The sequence below is a fragment of the Grampus griseus genome (genome assembly GCF_964374135.1).
Source record: "Grampus griseus genome assembly, chromosome: 5".
NCBI classification, from domain to species: domain Eukaryota; kingdom Metazoa; phylum Chordata; class Mammalia; order Artiodactyla; family Delphinidae; genus Grampus; species Grampus griseus.
The window spans coordinates 21448941-21467005 of NC_138998.1; the positions used below are offsets into that span (position 1 = coordinate 21448941).

The 18065-nt window shown below is 41.3% G+C and overlaps 1 protein-coding gene across 2 annotated transcripts in view; it reads left to right on the forward strand.

The window, feature by feature from the left end:
• Window positions 1-5069: 5069 nt before the first annotated feature.
• Window positions 5070-18065, forward strand: part of PLOD2 (procollagen-lysine,2-oxoglutarate 5-dioxygenase 2) — a gene marked incomplete at its 5' end in the record, with an annotated part of 107053 nt that continues 94057 nt past the window's right edge. For both annotated transcript variants that reach the window (XM_082654819.1, XM_082654820.1), the window contains one exon: window positions 5070-5184. In XM_082654819.1, the coding sequence (XP_082510945.1) occupies window positions 5070-5184 (115 nt within the window). The remainder of the gene's footprint in view (window positions 5185-18065) is intronic.

Consider the following 18065-nt stretch of genomic DNA (forward strand, 5'->3'; position numbering starts at 1 on the left):
CTGGTTGTTTTTCCTTCTCATCTACTGCATTTAACCCCTCCCTCCTTCTCCACCCCCAGGGCTTTTATATGTGTTTTCAAGGCTTTACCATTCATTCATTCAACAAATATTCATTGAATAAATATCTTGACTCCTTTTTTTCCCTCTTAACACCCACAATCAAACCATTAAGTTTTGTTGGCCCTACAATCAAAAATCTATTTCGAAACTGACTTGCTTTTACTGTTACCAACCAAGCTGAAACCACCATCGTCTCCTGGACCACTGCCTTAGACTCCAAATTGGCCTCCAGACTTTGCGGTTCATTTTCCCACCCATCTCCCTTGGTTTAGTCTCACTCAGCATCTGTGATCCTTTTCAAAACCTACGTTGAATCACGTCACTGCTCAGCTTGCAACCATCCAAATGGTGCTCTCTCTCTTTTCCAATTGCAGTAAGAACACTAAACATGAAATCTACCCTCTTAACAGATTTTTAAAGTGTACAATAGAGTAGTGTTATCTACAGAGACAATGCTGTGCAGCAGATCTTTGGAACTTATTCATTTTGAGAAACTGAAATTTCACCCCTGTTGGTTAGTAGTTCCGCTTCCCCCCTCCCCCTAGCCCCTGGCAACCACCATTCTATTCTTTGCTTCTAAGAAGTTGATTACTTTAGATATAAGTGGAATCATGCAGTATTTGTCCTTCTGTGAGTGGCTTCTTTCACTTAGCATAATGTCCTCAGGTCAAAGTTGATATCAGGCTCCACACAATCACACTGTGATTATCTGTTTACCTTTCCCATCCCTTGCTTGTTACCACCCAGGCTTCATAGCCTACTAAGCTTACCACTGAACTCCTTTCCAACACTTCAGACTTGTTCTGGCCCCAGGGTCTTCGCACTTCCTGTTTTTCTTCCTGGACATAATTCCCCCATAGAGAATGACTACCTCTCTCCCTCACCACTTTCAGGTCTTTGCTCGAGGATCATCTTCTCAGTGACGGCTTCTCAGGACAGCCCATTTCAAAATTTCAGTATACCCTCTCCTTCTTAGTTAGCTTTCCTAATTTATTTTCTCTCTACAACTTATCACCATTGTGTGTTTATTATCTTTCTTTACGCAAGAGTAAAAGCTACATAAGGGAGGGACTTTGCTTTTTTCACTGATATATCTGTCTTACCAGCATCTAGAACAGTGCCTAGACGTAGTAGGCACACAGTGGGTGCATTTTGAATGAACAACTGAATGAATGAATACACGCTATTATGTGCCAGTACTGAGTATAATGATGAAGAAAAATTGGATCCTGCCCTTGATAAACAAACTGTCTAGTAAAAGACTGTCAAAAATGAAAGAGTTTTGTTTAAACTTAAAAGTTAGAAAGCATGGAGCAGGGATACTTAATCTATCTGGAGATAGGATGAGGTACTCAAGTTGGGCTTCCTGTAGGAGGTGGCACCTGAGCCTGACAGAAGTTGGCCCAATGAAAGGAAGAGGAGAGATTTGGAGAAGAGTTTTTTGTTTTTTTTCCTTGAGAACATTTACCTTTAATTCTTTTTGTTAATTAATTTTTATTGGAGTATAGTTGCTTTACAATGTTGTGTTAGTTTGTGCTGCACAGCAAAGTGAATCAGTTATAGATATACAGATATCTACTCCTTTTTAGATTCTTTTCCCATATAAGTCATTACAGAGTATTGAGTAGAGTTTCCTGTGCTATACAGTAGGTCCTTATTAGATATCTATTTTAGAAGAGCTTTTAAAATAGAGAGATAACATGAACAAAGGCATGGTGGCTAAGAAGATGCTGTTACTGCTTTTCTCATTTCTCCTCAAATCTCCTTACCATTTCTGAGCATGCCAACCTCACTTCTCATGGCTAAGGCGTGCATCATTCTTGGGGAGCTACTATGCCTGTGAGCATAGCAGGCTGGGAATGTCTGAGAATGAATGAGTGCCCCCAGCCCTTAATCCATGACTGATGGGTGTTGGCATATATATATATATATATATATATATATATATATATATATATATATATATATATTCCTATTCTCCTGCCCCTTGGCTAGGATATTTCTGTGGGGCGTACTTTACATCAATTCTGTGGGATTGTGGTTACCTACTGTGGTAGATTTAATAATGTACCAATTATTGGCCAATTCCCTTTTCTGTGTCACTTCACCCTCAGCTACCTCTTTTCCTTGAAACTCCCAACAAACTGCTGGTGCTTGAAACTTGGCTCTGGGTTGGCCTCTGTAAGAACAAAGGGGAAGATGGTGATTACTTTCCAAACTTTAGAGAATAAAAATTACAGTCTTTGGTCTGCTTTGGGAGGTAATAAAGCAAACCAGATCGACTATAGGGAGAGGTGAAGTGAAGGAACTTGAATTCTAGGTTAAGAGATCTGGTTTGCTTCCAAATTTTTTCTGAAATCTTTGAGTTTGGGGATAAAGTAACTGAAAGGTTATTTGAGTATGATGAATCTAGCTGTGGTACGTGGGGTCAGGGAGGGTGTACACAGAGAGTGATCAGTTAGGACACAGTTCAAACAGCACATTAGTGAGGTGGCAGTGAGAATGGAAAGGAATAGAGGAGAGGCAATGTGAGGGGGAAAAAATGACAGGATTTGGAGTCTAGCTCTGTGTTGTGGGGAGGGAGGTAGTGGGAGGAGAGAAGTAGAAAATGCCTGAGGCTCTGTGAGCTAAAGAGCAGCAGTATCATTAACAGAGATGAGGAAGCCATGAGTGGGATCTGGATTTCATGAGTTAAAGACATTTGGAGTTTGTGCCAGTGGAATGTCCAAGTAGAAATGTCCAGCAGACAGCTGGAAATATAAGAAGGGAGGAAGGATTTGGTTTCAGAATTGGGGATCTTTCAGGCAGCGATAAATATGGCTGGCTATTTTGAAAAGCCCAAAGAAACACTTAACTTTTTTTTTTAATAGATCTTTATTGGAGTATAATTACTTCACAATACCGTGTTAGTTTCTGTTGCACAACAAATCCAATCACTTAACTTTATACAAGTCTTATAGTCCCGAACTTGTGACTCTCAGTAGAGAAGGAGGAATGTCATAGTAACCTGCAATTATTGGTGGACTTTGCAGTTGAAACACACACACCCTTGTGATGTGGAGAGGCTGTAAGTATGCATGTGGGCAAGTGGGGGATTGGAAGGGCAGAAAGCTAGGCTCTAACCATGCAAGTTCTTGAAGATACTGGACAACCAGGGAAGTGAGAAGTCAAGTTCAAGGACTTTGGCAGGATTCAGGCACAGCAGACAGATTTGGAATTCTGGAGACTGAGATTTGGCCAAAAAGACTAGCCAATCCCAGCAGAGACCTCAGATTTAGAAGACTGATGCTCTTTGTTTTCTGCCTAGTTTCATGGAGTGGCACTGGCCAGACACAGAAGGATGTTATTAAGGAATCCCTTCCTTAGCCTTTTCTTCTTCAGGCTAAACAACCCTTATTTCATTCTCACGTGTCATACTTTCCATTTCTTTATTTGTTGCTCTTCTCTGAACTTTCTCCAATATCCCTCTTAAAATACGGAGACCAAACCTTACACACACCATGACAACTGGCTTAGGGCTGGGCACAGGAAATTATTCTTTTTCTAAAGTGTCACACACAGGCAACATTTCTTTACAGGTTTTCCACCTGTTTTTAACGTGACCATTTAGTACTCATCTAGACATCATGCTAATTTCAGACAAAATGTGATCATAATGGAACGTCTTTTCCAATAATTTTCTGTTTTAACTTCAAAGGCTCAGAGTTGGAAAGGGTATTGGCTCAAATCAGCTCCACTCCCCTCCCCCGCCCCTGCATTTTAGGAAGATAGAGGTAGAACATTATCGAATATTGCCATACTAACAATATGATTTTTTTTCTCCCATAGGATAGCTCGTGTCATGAAATATACGAGGCAGATTGTCAGGCTTTGGCCTTAATTTGTGCTTTTGCCCCTGCTCATCCCAACAGATTAAACACTGGGCTAGCTAAAATGTGCTGAGAAGTAATACATTAAAAGGAATTTTCTCAGACATGAGTCAAAACTGGAAGCAGGGGAGGACGCGCCAGGGAGCTGAGAGATCGCTCGCTCTGACAGCATCTCTGGGAGTAATTTTCCATGTAGACTGAAGGAAGATCTTGTAAGGCAAAGCACCGGGTTACACATGCTGGACTCCGATTCCGCAGGATTTACAAGCCATTACTGGAGAGAGTCTAAGGCTCTCCTGGCACAGGCAGAGGAGGAAGAAATGTTCAATGGACAATAAAAACTTTCTGTTTATAGAGTAAACTAAAAACAGGGTCTTCCTTTTACAGGGTTTAGAAATTTGCCCCTGAGTTAACGGGGGTGCGGGATGTGTCTACATTTCCATCGTTCATTGTCGGGCGAGGTCCCATTCAACCAGGATTGCTGTGAATTTGACGTCGCTTCTGCTCTGGGGTAGCATCTAAATGTAGAGAAGAGCAGATTCGCCCCCTTAGAGGCTACCGGGAAGCTCAGGGCGCTGGGGAAGCCGAGAGGAGGGAGCGGGGAGCGCCGCCCGTCAGCCAGACTCCCAGCGTCTCCTCCCCCTGTCTCGGGCCCACTCCCAAACTTAACTGCACGCTTCCGGGTTCCAGCCAGAAGCCCTGCGTGAGCCTCCACACGTAGCGGCAGACGGCTCCTTAAATAGGTCGGAGTTGAGCAAACATTCCCAGACGTGGGGCTGGGACAGGCGCGCAGGCAGGCGAGCGCAGGCAACCGCACGGTGCACTCAGCAGCGCGGCGGGTCAGCCGGCGGCCAATAGCCGGGGCGCGGCCCGCCCCGTCACCTCCCCCTCGGGGAGCCTATAAGTCGCCCGCGGCGCCGCAGGCGCCCGCCGCTCTGCGCCTTCCAGACCACCTGACTCCCACCCCTCTCCACGCCGCTTGACCTGCCGGCTGCGGTTACCCTGCGCCCACTCTGCCCGGCCGCCTCCGCCCGCCTTCGTCGGCCCGGGGCGGATCAGGGGTCCCCACTCTCGCGAGAAGTGGGCCGCTGCAGGGTGTCAGGGGCGCCGGAGCCCGCGCGGGCCCTCGACGGGCCGAAGATGGGGCGGTGCGCGGTGCAGCCGCGGCTGCGGCTGCTGCTGCTGGCGCTCGTCCTCCAGCCCTGGGATCCCTGCCTGGGTGCAGACTCGGGAAAGTCCTCCAGCATCCCCACAGGTGAGCACTCCCGCGGGCCGCCCTGTCCCGCGAGGCTCGGCCGGATGGGCAGTTCATTCATCCACCGGTCCTTCGCGTGGGGTCGGCCGGGTGAGTTGGTGGAGGGAGGCGCCCGTCCCTCCGAGGTCCACAGAGGTGATTTGGTGGGAGCCTGTCCTTCCGCAGGACCACCGAGGTGAGTGGGGGTGGGCTGTCCATCCTCCTCAGAACCGCCCAGGTCTTCCCCAGAACTGCGCTCGGGCTGTGCTGATCCCCGGGGGAATGTGGGCGCATCCGCCCTCGTGGGCTCTCGGAGTTCTCCGTAACCCGAGAGCGCACGAAGTTTTCTTCAGCACGAGTTGGGGTTTCCTTTTGGTCTTGAAGGTCGGTGGGCACCAACACCTTTCCTGCAACTTTGCTTTCTCCTCCTTTGCTGGAGTTGGCATGATTTATCTGTTTTGGACGAAGCAGTACTCCCTCTGTGACCTAAACACTGGGCTAGTGTATTTTCTGATTGATGGTGACACATTCCTTCCAGCGCCCCAGGAAGTAGCTGGTAACACCTACCTCCTGCCAGAAACAACGCTCAAAACCGTGGTTGTTTTCAGTAAGGCTGCTTGGCTACCCAATACCTCCAGGAGGTAGCTTTCCTCTTTGGGGATTATGGAGGGGAAGCTGTCCACAGCTTTTCCGCTTAGCCACCCTGTTCGTAAGCCTGGTGCCCTTCCTTGTTTTCAGAAGCTGGAACTGCAGCAAATAGTCAAGTTCATGTAAAATAAAACTTTTTACATTTAGCAAGATTAAAGGGAGCCTCACCACATGTTTGTCGAAACATACTTTGCTGCCATTTGCTGCACATGCGATATCCTTCGAGTGTTCCACTTTTGTGCTCTAACTCTGTGTTCTCTGAGATTAGATCTTGCATTTAAATGTCCTTCTGCTGTACCACTTTTGTTTAAAAATTAAAATCATTCTGTCATTTTTTTTGGGGGGGGGAGAAAATAGGGCACTTTTCTTTTTGAACTTTACTTAAGCACAAGGACAGAAACTTCTATTTTAAGTTTACATCCAGAAGTTGACATTTGCTGTAGAACCCAGTCAAATCCATGTAAGCAATACTTCTGTTTTCATCTGAAACAAACCTTTCCTAGGGTTTGTTTCCTAGGGTTTGTTTCAGAAAACTTCAGTGGACTAAGTTGCCCATCTTTCTACATTCCTGCCAAACAGTACTTGCTTTGTTAGTTTGAGAAACTTCAGCATTTGGATAGATTTTTGTCAGTTACAGTATACTTTTCTTTCTCTCAGATATATGTGATGGCTTCAAATTGGGTTTCTCAACCCTTTGTGGTTTCTTTAAATTTGAACTGAATTTTTTTCATTATTTTAAAATTATCTTTTACTGTAACATCTAGAAAATAGACAAGAAAATGCCTTCAGCAAACCTGGAAAAGGAGACATTAAAAAAAAATTCCCAGAAAAATGACTTTCTTTGTTGAAACACCCAAGGAAACTTACTGGGAAATAAAATAACCTCTAAGGACTTTGCCACTTTTAGAGGGACCTCTTCAGCCTTTGTATATTTTATTTCACTTCATTATCAACACCCCTTATAGAAGACATCTCTTTGTGGCTGCGTTTAGGTTTACATTCAAAATTATCTTTCTTTCCTAATCTGACTTTTAAGTTTCATGGAGCTGGACAGTAAAGTTTTAATGGATTGTAACATCAGAGAAGGGAATTTCAGATATAAATGCTTTTCTCAGAAAATGACACGTAAAACCCACTGCTGACAACTGAGGACTGATTTTGGTGGTTGGGCATGGGGAATTCAGATATCATTTAAATGCAGAAAAATATTGATTTGTCATAGATGGAGCCAGCAGTAGTCAGTTTGATTATGAACTGTGTATAGGTAGATGTGATAAGCTATTAAATATAGATGGTACAGTGCTTGATAACATGGGGAGAATCATGGAATATGTTCCATTTTCTCTCTAAACTACTACAACTGAAAATTGCTAAATTGGAAACTTATCTATGTAAATATCAAGCAAACTTTAGAACTCTAAGTTGTTCCTTGCTTAATAGGAGGTCTTTAAGAAGAGTGCTTATCATCTCTAACCCGCTATTTTTGTCACCATGTCCCAGCTAAACATGAAGAAATAGATTAGACCAGGGTTTTGTGGCTGTATTTACATTTTGAGCTAGATAATTATTTATTGTGGGAGACTATCCAGTGCATTTTACGATGTTTAGCAGCATCCTTGGCCTCTACCCACTAGAAGCCAGGAGGACCCTCCTCCAGGAGTGAAAATGAAATATGTCTCAAAATTAAAAATGGCCATATGTCTCCTGAGGGACAAAATTACCCAGGGTTGGAAATCACTGGATTAGACAAATCTATGTGTATTTGAGGCAATGTGGCGTTATAGTGTACTGGAATGATAATGGCTACTCTTTTTTCGAAACAAATATTTATAGTGATTTTTCCATTTTTCCACTGTAGTAGGGAATGTGTTGTTTGAATCACATTACATTAATCAATTTTTGAAATATAGTTTTTCCTAGCTTTGATGCTGTGCATTAACCAGAGTTGAGAACACTGCTTTTTGTTTTCTTTGCTGAGAGTTCTACTGTGTACTGCATTCATTCCTTTTCGGTTGCCACTTTATTCTCAGCATGGAAAGACTCTAAATAAGAATTTGGTTAAAAACAATCATTTTCTCCTAGAATCATTTATAGGAATTTTGCCTTAAACTTTTATCTCCATGGGAGCTTTCGAGGCAAAACCCTCCTAACAAGCATCAACAAATCAAGTTCATACCCTGATTTATGTTTCCTCCACTTTTTCCCTTCTCAATGAGAGAAGGTGTATTCCTGCCAAGAATTTGTAACTAAGTCTCCAGACCTAGATCAACATTTGGTGTGTTTTCTAAGGTACCTTGCCTATTCCATGATCTAAATTGGGCAGAAACCAAGTTTTGCACAAAAATGGAGGAAATGGTTTCAGATGTTTCTGTCAAGACCAGTATTTTTCAACCATGTTCATTTATAAACTCTTTAATTTACCCTGGCACATTCAAGGAGGAAAGGAAAGGTCTGTCCCTATCTGCTGATGCAAACTGACAATTTACGGGGTGGAGAGGAAAAAACCAAGGTCCTGGAAAAACCTCGAGAAGAAGAGAGGGAGGCTTGTGCTTTGTGTACTTTGTGTGTCCTGGGCTGCAGCCACACAGAATGACCAGTCTCTGCCTTTTGTTCGTGTAAAAATAGACATACAAAACAATTCTAGAGAATGTGAGGACCAGAAATGAAAATTAAATTGAGATACCCTTTTCTACCCATCACATTGACTAAAGCATTAAAAAAATAAACTCTGATCATACCAACTGTTGTGAGGGTGAGAAGTCTCAGGAAGCACACCACCTTTGGAGAACAATTTAGTAATGTCTAGTGGAATGGAGAATCCGCATACCCTGCCGTCCTAGATACACATGTACAGGTCTCTCAAATTTCTACTTCTGTCTGTTCTCCTTGAAATTATATTCTTTGTTTATATCTAGCTCCTAAGAAATTCTTCTCCATCCTGCCTTTAGTTTGGCTCTCTTTCTAACTGCTTAATGCAGTTGGTTTATACGATCATGTCTGCTTTGTATGATAGATGTTCATGTTTAATAAATTATAAATTTTTTGGAGTAAAGGACTGAGTGTTATTCATTTTTGTGCCCCTCACAGTACCTTCCCTGTTCTTTTAACACAAAGAAGATTCTCAGTTTATGTTTGTTGAGTTTCTGGCTGCCTTGGAGAATTATGAAAAGTGGCATGCAGTCAATGAGATTTCTAGCTGCTCCTTTTCCTAGTGTTTTAACTAAGTTCACTGAGTTTCCTTTCTCTACCAGGGTACCCATGCACTACCATGATCAAGGAACTTACCCATGAAACATCAGGCAAGGCTTTGTTTCTGAACAAGTTGTTGGCAACTCTTTTTTTTTTTTTTTTTTCCCTTGGCTATGTTGGGTCTTCGTTTCTGCGTGAGGACTTCCTCTTGTGGTGAGCGGGGGTTACTGTTCGCTGCGTGCGCAGGCTTCTCATTGCAGTGGCTTCTCTTGTTGCAGAGCACGGGCTCCAGGTGTGTGGGCTTTAGTAGTTGCAGCGTGTGGGCTCAGTAGTTGTGGCTCGCGGGCTCTAGAGCGCAGGCTCAGTAGTTGTGCACGGCCTTAGTTGCTCCACGGCATGTGGGATCTTCCTGGTCTAGGGATCGAACCTGCGTCCCCTGCATTGGCAGGCATATTCTCAACCACTGCGCCACCAGGGAAGTCCAGTTGTTGGCAGTTCTTCTCCAGAAGTTATATTTTCTGCTCTACCTAGCTTTCTCAATATAAAATCATACCTTCAGAAATACTTTCACGTGGTTGGATACCATGATCCTTTTTTTATAGATGGTGAAATGGACATTTAGATGGTTTGTTACTTGAAGATCAGATAGCTGAAAGCAACACAAGAGGGACTTGTGCCCTTTCTTCAGGCCATGCTCTGTGTCTTCCCTGACCCCTTTATGCTTTTGGACTTTCAGTACCGATGGGAAAGAAATAGAGACTGGGCATCAGAGATCTAAAGAAGCAAAAGGGCTGCTTTGCTAAAGAGCACTAATTTTGTAGGTTTATATAAATGGAGGGGAAAGGGATAGGCAGGGGCTGAAGGAAAGCTTGGCCCCTGGTCAGGGATGACAAGCTACAGCCCATGGGCCAAATCCGGCAGACTATAAACAGCTACCTGTTTTTGTACAGCCAGTGAGCTAATGATGAGTTTTACATTTTTAAATGACTGAAAACTATAAATATATATATATATGTCTCGTGACATATGAAAGTTATATGAAATCCAGTATTCAGGGTCCGTAAAGTTTTATTGGCTCACAACCACAATCGTTCGTTAACATATCATCTGTGGCTGCTTTGGTGCTACAAGGCAGAGTCGATTAGTTGTCACAGAGGCTATATGTCCTGCAAAGTCTAAATTATTTGTTCTCTGGCCCTGTACAGAAACCCTTTGCCGACTTTGGCCTTAGGAGATGGTATTCCCTCTTAAGCCATGTCTCCTGCAGATCTGCTGCTCTCTTGGAAGGAGACACATTCTGGACAGTAGCAGCTGGCTCTGGGCACTTGAGAGAGCTGTTTTTCATTTTAGCCTTTGCCAGTGATTCCTGTGGCATTTTGAATTCAAACACAGAGCTTCTCTGTTACATCTTTTTAAACCTGGTGCTTGATGCTAACTAGACATGTACTTTGGTGTAAATAGTGTGCTTAGGATAAAAAATGGATTTATATATACTACCAAATGTAAAGTAGATCGCTAGTGGGAAGCAGCCGCATAGCACAGGGAGATCAGCTCGGTGCTTTGTGACCACCTAGAGGGGTGGGATAGGGAGGGTGGGAGGGAGGGAGACGCAAGAGGGAAGAGATATGGGGACATATGTATATGTATAACTGATTCACTTTGTTATAGAGCAGAAACTAACACACCATTGTAAAGCAATTATACTCCAATAAAGATGTTAAAACACAAAAAGAATAAAACACCCTGGTGGCCGATTGTAAACGAGATGCATATTTCTTTTTCAGAGCTTGTGTGTGTTCTAGAAATTTGGTCTAGAAACTCGACTGTGAATCTGTGGCTTGATTCCTGGGAGGAAATGATTAGCACATTTATCAATGACTATTTTTATTCTTCTTCAACCTTTGCTGTAAAACTTAAGCTGAACTGAGAAATTGGTGCTTTTAAAATGACAGATCTTTTTCTTTTACATTTTACCCCTTTGCATTTGCTGCGATATGTTTGCCTCACTAAACTTAAATAACAACTCATTTTCAGAACTATTGAGATTTTAATTAGCCAAGAAATAGTTATCCAGAGTAGTAGAATTATAAACAGTGCATTATGATTTGTTGTCCTTATGCTACCTACTATCTTTTTAAAATTGAAATACACTTGATTTGCTACTTACTGTCTTACGGCGTATTATGTTGCAACTTTGTTTGGTAATGGTGCTACTGAATTTATCACTACGCTATTAACTGTGTCACAAGAAAGCTCCGTCAAAAAATGCTGTTTATAATTAAAAAATACAGAAACTTTAAATACGTTTTAATGTTTCCCATTCAGGATAACTTTATTTAAAACAAAATTTAGAGAGTGAAGATATGTTATTTTTATACCCAGAGGAAAGATTTCCATTACATATTTTCTTTTGTGTGTTAAAAGAGGCACATCAACTTCTGTTAATGATTTTGATTTAGTTTTTAAATATAAATCTCTTTATTAAAAAAATAAACTAATTCAGGTTAGTGCATTTACGTACTTAGTTACTAGATTGATTCATAAGTATTTTTCAGGCCTTGGTTGTATTAGTAGCATACTGTAGCAGTTATGGGAAAATAACAATCATTTTTTATTCCAATTGAAATGTGGGTATATCTCCCCCCTTAAATTTATTTCTTAAAAAAAGATGTGATTATATGAGAAAATGCTTGATTTGCTAGTGTGGACATATACTTCGTTTACTGTTTATATTCTGCTGTAAAAATTTTGGTTTAAAGTTTAGTTTGTATAGGGTTGGACTTGCATTTTATGTAGTTAGGGAGAAAACTTTGAATAGTGAGTAGACTATCTTTGCTTTATAATGAAAATCTTCATTAGAAATGGAAAAAAACACTTTAATTTCATACAATTGGAGGAACATGCTTGTTGCTATTAATATATTCTGTGAAATTTTTAATACAAAAAGAGTTTTTGAGGACATACAGCTAAAATGAGGGGGCTAAATGGTCAGGGAAAGTGCTTCTAAAAAAACATGGTCGAGTTTCCAAAATGGGCTAGGGTTATAATTAAATCTCATTTGTTATATTGATTTTAACATTGCTTTTATTACTTTGGATGTATAAGACATCCTGGTGTTATTACATTAACTGATCATCTGCTCATTTACTTTAGGGTTACATACTAAAATTTTTAAAAGGAATTTATTTATTTTTCTAGTTACTGCTAATCTGTTTCAACATTTCTTCCAAAGAGAAAGAGAGAGGGGATTTTCCTCTGATTAAAATGCTGTGGTTCTGTTCTTCTAACGCTGTGGACATCACATGGTAAAGATTCTTATGGCAGGAAGGAACTTGCAAGCACATGTAATTTTTATCGCTCTCATCACCAGCCCTAGTCAGACCCAGACATTCAGAGGTACTGAGGAGACACTGAATATGCATCATGCCACCCAGCTTCACTGTCTGCAGGCACAGAAGCAAGTGGAAGAAGGACGTGAGGTCCAGGCAGTCTTGAGTTCCTCATTCTTGGACACTGTCCAGGAAAAGCCCCAGAAACTCTGCATCTCAGTCCCAGTGACCACAGAGCCCCAACACAGAGCCAGTGTCCCATCAGCAAGGCTATTTCATTGACTAGTCTGTTTCCCTGGTTTGAAGCTACAACTTTTATTGGGCCTTAGGGTGCTAATTACTTTTAGGTGCTACACACCTGGCTAGGAAGGGAGCCAGTTACTTTTGGATTTTTAAAATTCATTCTCAAAACTGGTTCTTTAAATATTTGATCCTTTTCTTCCTGGGTCTAGCAGTATACTAACACGAGCAGCTTTTAGCATGCCAAACAACAACAACAACAACAACAACAAAGCAAATGTAGAATTAAAATTTTTTTTTTTTTGGAGGAAACTGGCTAACAGTTTGTAGGCAGATTAAAATGACCTCCCTAATTCAATTGCCTAGGGAAGTCTTACAGAGCCATCATGCAGAGGGCAAACTGGCTCTCTGATGGGATTTTCCAGTCTTGCCCAAGCCAGCTCCGAGGCCCCTTGTCTTCCGAGGGCTCCTTGCTCTCCTGCGCTAACCTTGCAGACCTCTCCTGGCCTCCAGCTGGCATCACAACTGTGACCAGGGTGCCTTGGTCATCCAGAGCCTCTGAAATTCCTGTCGGCCACGTCTAGAGAGGGACAATTCTCCTTTTCTTCTTAGTTGAGTTTAAACAGGGGTGGACTTTTTTAAACAGTGACTTTACTGGGTAACCAAGGGCAAAACAAAACAAAACCCCAAACTGGAAAAGCACCAAAGCAAAGCAATGAACAGACTTACAAATTAGAGACTCAGAGTTCTTACTCTACTGTGACTTTACTTAAAGACCTGCCTACCTGCACATGCTCGGGGACTCATAGGTTCCGTGTCTGTGCGCAGCTCTTCTTTCTCCTCTCTTCCGTCCTACTTCTCTTCACCAGCTTCTTTTACACAGACAGCTCTTTCTTCTCCAGCATTGGAGTCCATGAAGTGCATAGATAGATAAGTGTTACTAGGTCGTGAAATAATAAAAAATATGTTTATTTTGATCTCAACAGCCGCCCCCCTCGCCCCATTCCTGCTAATATTTGGCCTTTGAGCCTTGCTCCTGACACAGAGCTCCTAAAACCCTTGTAATTTCCTGAGTGATAGGAGTGTCTGACACAGAGCTCCTCTATCCCTTGGAATTTCCTAGGTGATAGGAGCATCTTTTGTTCTAATGAGACAACTCTTGGTGGGCTCTTGGACGGAGTCTGGTCACTAGAAAGACCAAGCCGTGATTAGAAACTTGGAGCTTTCAGCCCTACCCCCGTATTCCACGGAGGGAGAGGGATTTGAAACTAAGGTAATAATCGACCACGCCTATGTGATGAAGCCTCTACAGAGATCCCTAAAGTTCAGGTTTTGGAGAGCTTCTGAGTCTTGGAATGCATCTACAAGCCAGGAAGGTAGTACACCCCAACTCCAGAGGGGACAGAAACTCCTGCCCTGGGGACCCTTCTAGACCTTGACCTATGTATCTCTTCATCTTGCTGTTCATTTGTATCCTTTAAAATATTTTTGTAATAAATTGGCAATAGTAAGTCAGCTGTTTTCCTTGGTTCTGTCGGCCACTCTAGAAAATTATTGAACCTGAGAAGGGGGGGTCTTGGGAACTTCTGATTTGTAGCCAAGTCACACAGAAGTTGTGGGTAACCTGGGGACCTACTACTTGCGACGGGCATCTGAAGTGGGGGCAGCCTTATGGGACTGAGCCCTTAACCTGTCGGGTCTGTGGTAATTCTGGTTAAATTGAACTGAATTGCAGAACACCCAGCTGATGTGGGAGAAAGGGTCTGTGTGGGGAAAAAACCCACACATGGGTGTCAGAAGTATTGTGTGTGTATATAGTAGAGGAGAACACCATAGTGTTTTCTCTAGACATCGGTGGACGAGATATTTTTATAGTTTCGTAGGGACCTATCAGCCTAACCCTAGTCATTTATTTTCTTCAGTGGGTAAGTTTTGAATGCATTTTTGCTCACAGCTCTTCTGATAGTGCTTTTTTCTTGGTTTTGAGTAGTAATTTACATTGGCTTATATGAATCTACACTCTTCAATAAATCTACACTTATTTAAATAACTTTAAAAATTCTCCCAGAATACACTTTTTCTAGAGGTAATTAGCAGTTTTGTAACTTCTTAGATACAAATGCACGCTAAGAACAATTCCTACTGTGTAATATTCTGAAGTGTCACAATTAATATTTCAAAATTTAATTCTATGAGTATTTATTGAATGGCTAGTCTGTGTTCCAAGTTGCCTTATGTGGAGGAAAAAGAGAAAAAACATGACAAACCAAAAATGTGTTAGGCTCAGTTCCTGTTCCACATTGAAATTCTAAGATTCTTACATAGAAAATAGTGCATATATAAAACTGAACAAATCGAAAGAGCACTTATGATGAAGCCTGGCCTGTGGGGAAGACGATAGACATCTGGGCGTCGGGAAACTTACATCTAAGTTTTAACCCTTCCACTCACTAACCTTGAGTCAATTACCTTGCCTCACCCGACTTCCTTGTAATTTATGATCTCTCTAGCTCTGTTATTTGATGTTCCTTGAATTCTAAATGTCAGGATGTGTAGTGGAGACAAAGTGCTGCAGGAATCAGAAATGAGGTCTCAAGGAAATTTACTACTGATGATTTTGTTAGGCCAAAGAAAGCATAGATACAAAGTTGTTTTGTATTTTAATATTCTAGTTATTCTATCAGAAGCTGGACTTAGGCTTTGATTTTTTTTTTCCTAATTAACTTTTGATTTAGAGGTAAGAAAATAGGGCCAAGAATAATTAAATTTACATTTAAAAATATTTCAAGTGTTTTAATGTGAGAGGAGAAAACAATCTGGTGTTTATATGAAGCTATTTTCCATCTCCTGAGAGGAATCATATACTCTTCAGTACATTTAAATATTGTAAGGTTTTTTTTTTTGTAAGCTGTTTTTAAAAATAACTGTATATGCCTCTGTTTCCACCCTGTTTAAGGCCTGTTGGTTAACAAAAATGATGCTGATAACTCTTTCGAAGTTAAAGAATTTTTTTAATGAAATGTGCTGTTTAAAAATTGGAAGCCCTCCTCCAGATTGTTCTGAAACACTTATCAAATCACCCAGATCTACTTTTTAGAGTCATTAAATATTTGTAAAATATGATTGCATTTAGTAAACTAGAAACATGGTAAAGAAAAAGAAAATCAGCTCATGGGAGAAAAGTGTTTGTGTGCATTGTGTGTGTGTATGCATAGTGTTTGCTACCCACAGAGATAACTGTTAAGCCTTGAGAGTGGAGTAGAAATTTGGGATGCCTTTCGATCTGGACTTTTCTTGGATATATTTTTCATTCATTGTCACAGTAACATTTATTCTGCATGTGTTTGCACCCCTGGAGTGAAACATATCTAGTAAATGGTATAGTCTTAGACCCAGGCCTTGGAAGAGGTGGTGGTGCTTTTCTCTTCGGACTATTTTTCCTACTGCTGCAGATGGATTTTATGTAAATTGAAGGAAGCAGTTCAAAGAAAACAATGGGATGGGAAAGAGGGTGGCTTAGTTTTGAAAACATACAGTTGTTAACTTTTTCCAGTATAAGATTACAAAGAAATCACAGAACCATTTAGTCTGGGTGTTGTTTTTGGAGATTAACTGTGATTTATTGAATAAGCAAGTAAACATTAGCAGATGTTTCTCCTGTAGCGTCGGTAAGGTTGAAGAAAAATCTGTTTCAATAAAATAATTACTTTTGTATTACTATAAAATAGTTGATACGTTTATGTCCCTCAAGTGTAAGCATGGGTTGTTTTCATAGGGTATATAATCCTAAATAGTCAAGCTCCTCTTCTCCATAGCAAGTCGCTGAATGGCTCTGTTACACGAGTGACAGCAGCATCACGGGTTGCAGTTACAGCGGGTTACAGTTTATGGCAGAGTGGGATTTTTTTAGGTTGAGGTAAGAGATAAACTAAGAAGCTTATTTTAAATCGTACACGTAAACTTAAGAAATGTCCACACTTGACAGTTCTAGCTCCTTTTCTAAAACTGGATTTAAATTCTTCGTTGATGTAAGGTATGACTTTTTCTTAATAAGTGTCAGAATAGCCCACATTTGAATGAGTTTAAAGCATATCTGAATTGTAGAAGATTCTTTTGAAAAACGAGTCTTACTCAGTGTGAAGAGGTGATGGGAGGTAGAGGTGAAGTGGAGGAGAGGAGCTGAAATTGCTTGCAAGCCTGTTAGAAAATTATACAATATGTGATTCGAATGGGTTCAGGCAATTAATTCAGAAATACCTGAAAGTGCCACTGCCTCAAATGCTGGCAGAGAGCAAGTTTGCTTATGTAAAACTAGACACTCCCTAAGCAGAAATTTGGTTTGAATAGTTTCACATGAGGAATTTCTTTCCCTGGTTTGTGCTAACTGATAGTGTAGCATTTTGTTTTAACCATAATAAACTGTACGTCCCAGCCATTCTTGCCATGCAGTGACTCCCAGGCTGCAGGCCCGGGTGCATGGGTCCTGGTGGGACATGCACGCTGAGACAGTATGCAGTACTGGATTTGCTTTTCGTTTGGTTATGGGGAATTAGCCGGTTGCTGTGGTAATCAGCAGAGGTTCAGAAACCTAGACACTGTGACTCTATGATGCCAACCATGGATGTGTTCCATGGTGGAAGAGGTCATGTCACATTTCTTGGTGTTTCTGATAAATTAAGGTGCAAGTCCGTTGTGCTTTGAATTATCTGGAAAGCTGTATTGTTCCTGCTTTCATCCTGAATACATTATTAAGAATTTGAGCAGGATGCTACTTTGCTCTTGACACATTAGGGCAACTGCAAAGGCAGTACAGAAGGGGATGCTTGCTTTCTAGATATAGCCAGAGAGGGTTCACCATACAGGAAGGGGGCTAGACCCCTCTAAGTGCGAATTAAAGGTATGTATTGTATGAGCTTGCCTGTCTTACTGTGATACATGATTTATTTTAAGGCCAGATGTTCATAAACTGCTTGTGTGCTAATTATGAAAGATGCCCTGTGGAAGACAGTATAGGATAATGCTAAGGAGATAGGATTATGGAATCAGACAGCCTGCATTTAAATCCCATCTCTGCCACTTATTTGCTGATTGTCCTGGGAACAAGTTAGTTAACCTCTTTGAATCATAGTTTCGTTATAACAGTAATTGCCTCCTGGGTTTGACTTGAGGATTAAATATGATAATGCCAGTAAAAGGCTTAGCACAGAGTCTGCAAACGGAAATTGCTCAATAAGTGCTACTAACTAAATTTGTCATTTAGTTAGAGTATAATTTTAAAGAGTAGAATTCCAGTTAGCATTATTCTAAAGTGGAGCATATAAGGTATGGAATTAATTCTTGTGTTCTGATTGATAATGGAGAGGAAAGTGTGGGCTGTCAGTGAATTCTAGAAAATAAGTTTTGACAAGTTAAGATATAAAGACAACTTTTTCCAGGGGAACCCAAAGGAAATAATAAGTTTAGTAGTGCAGCCTCTTCGGTGATGCTCTTTGATTG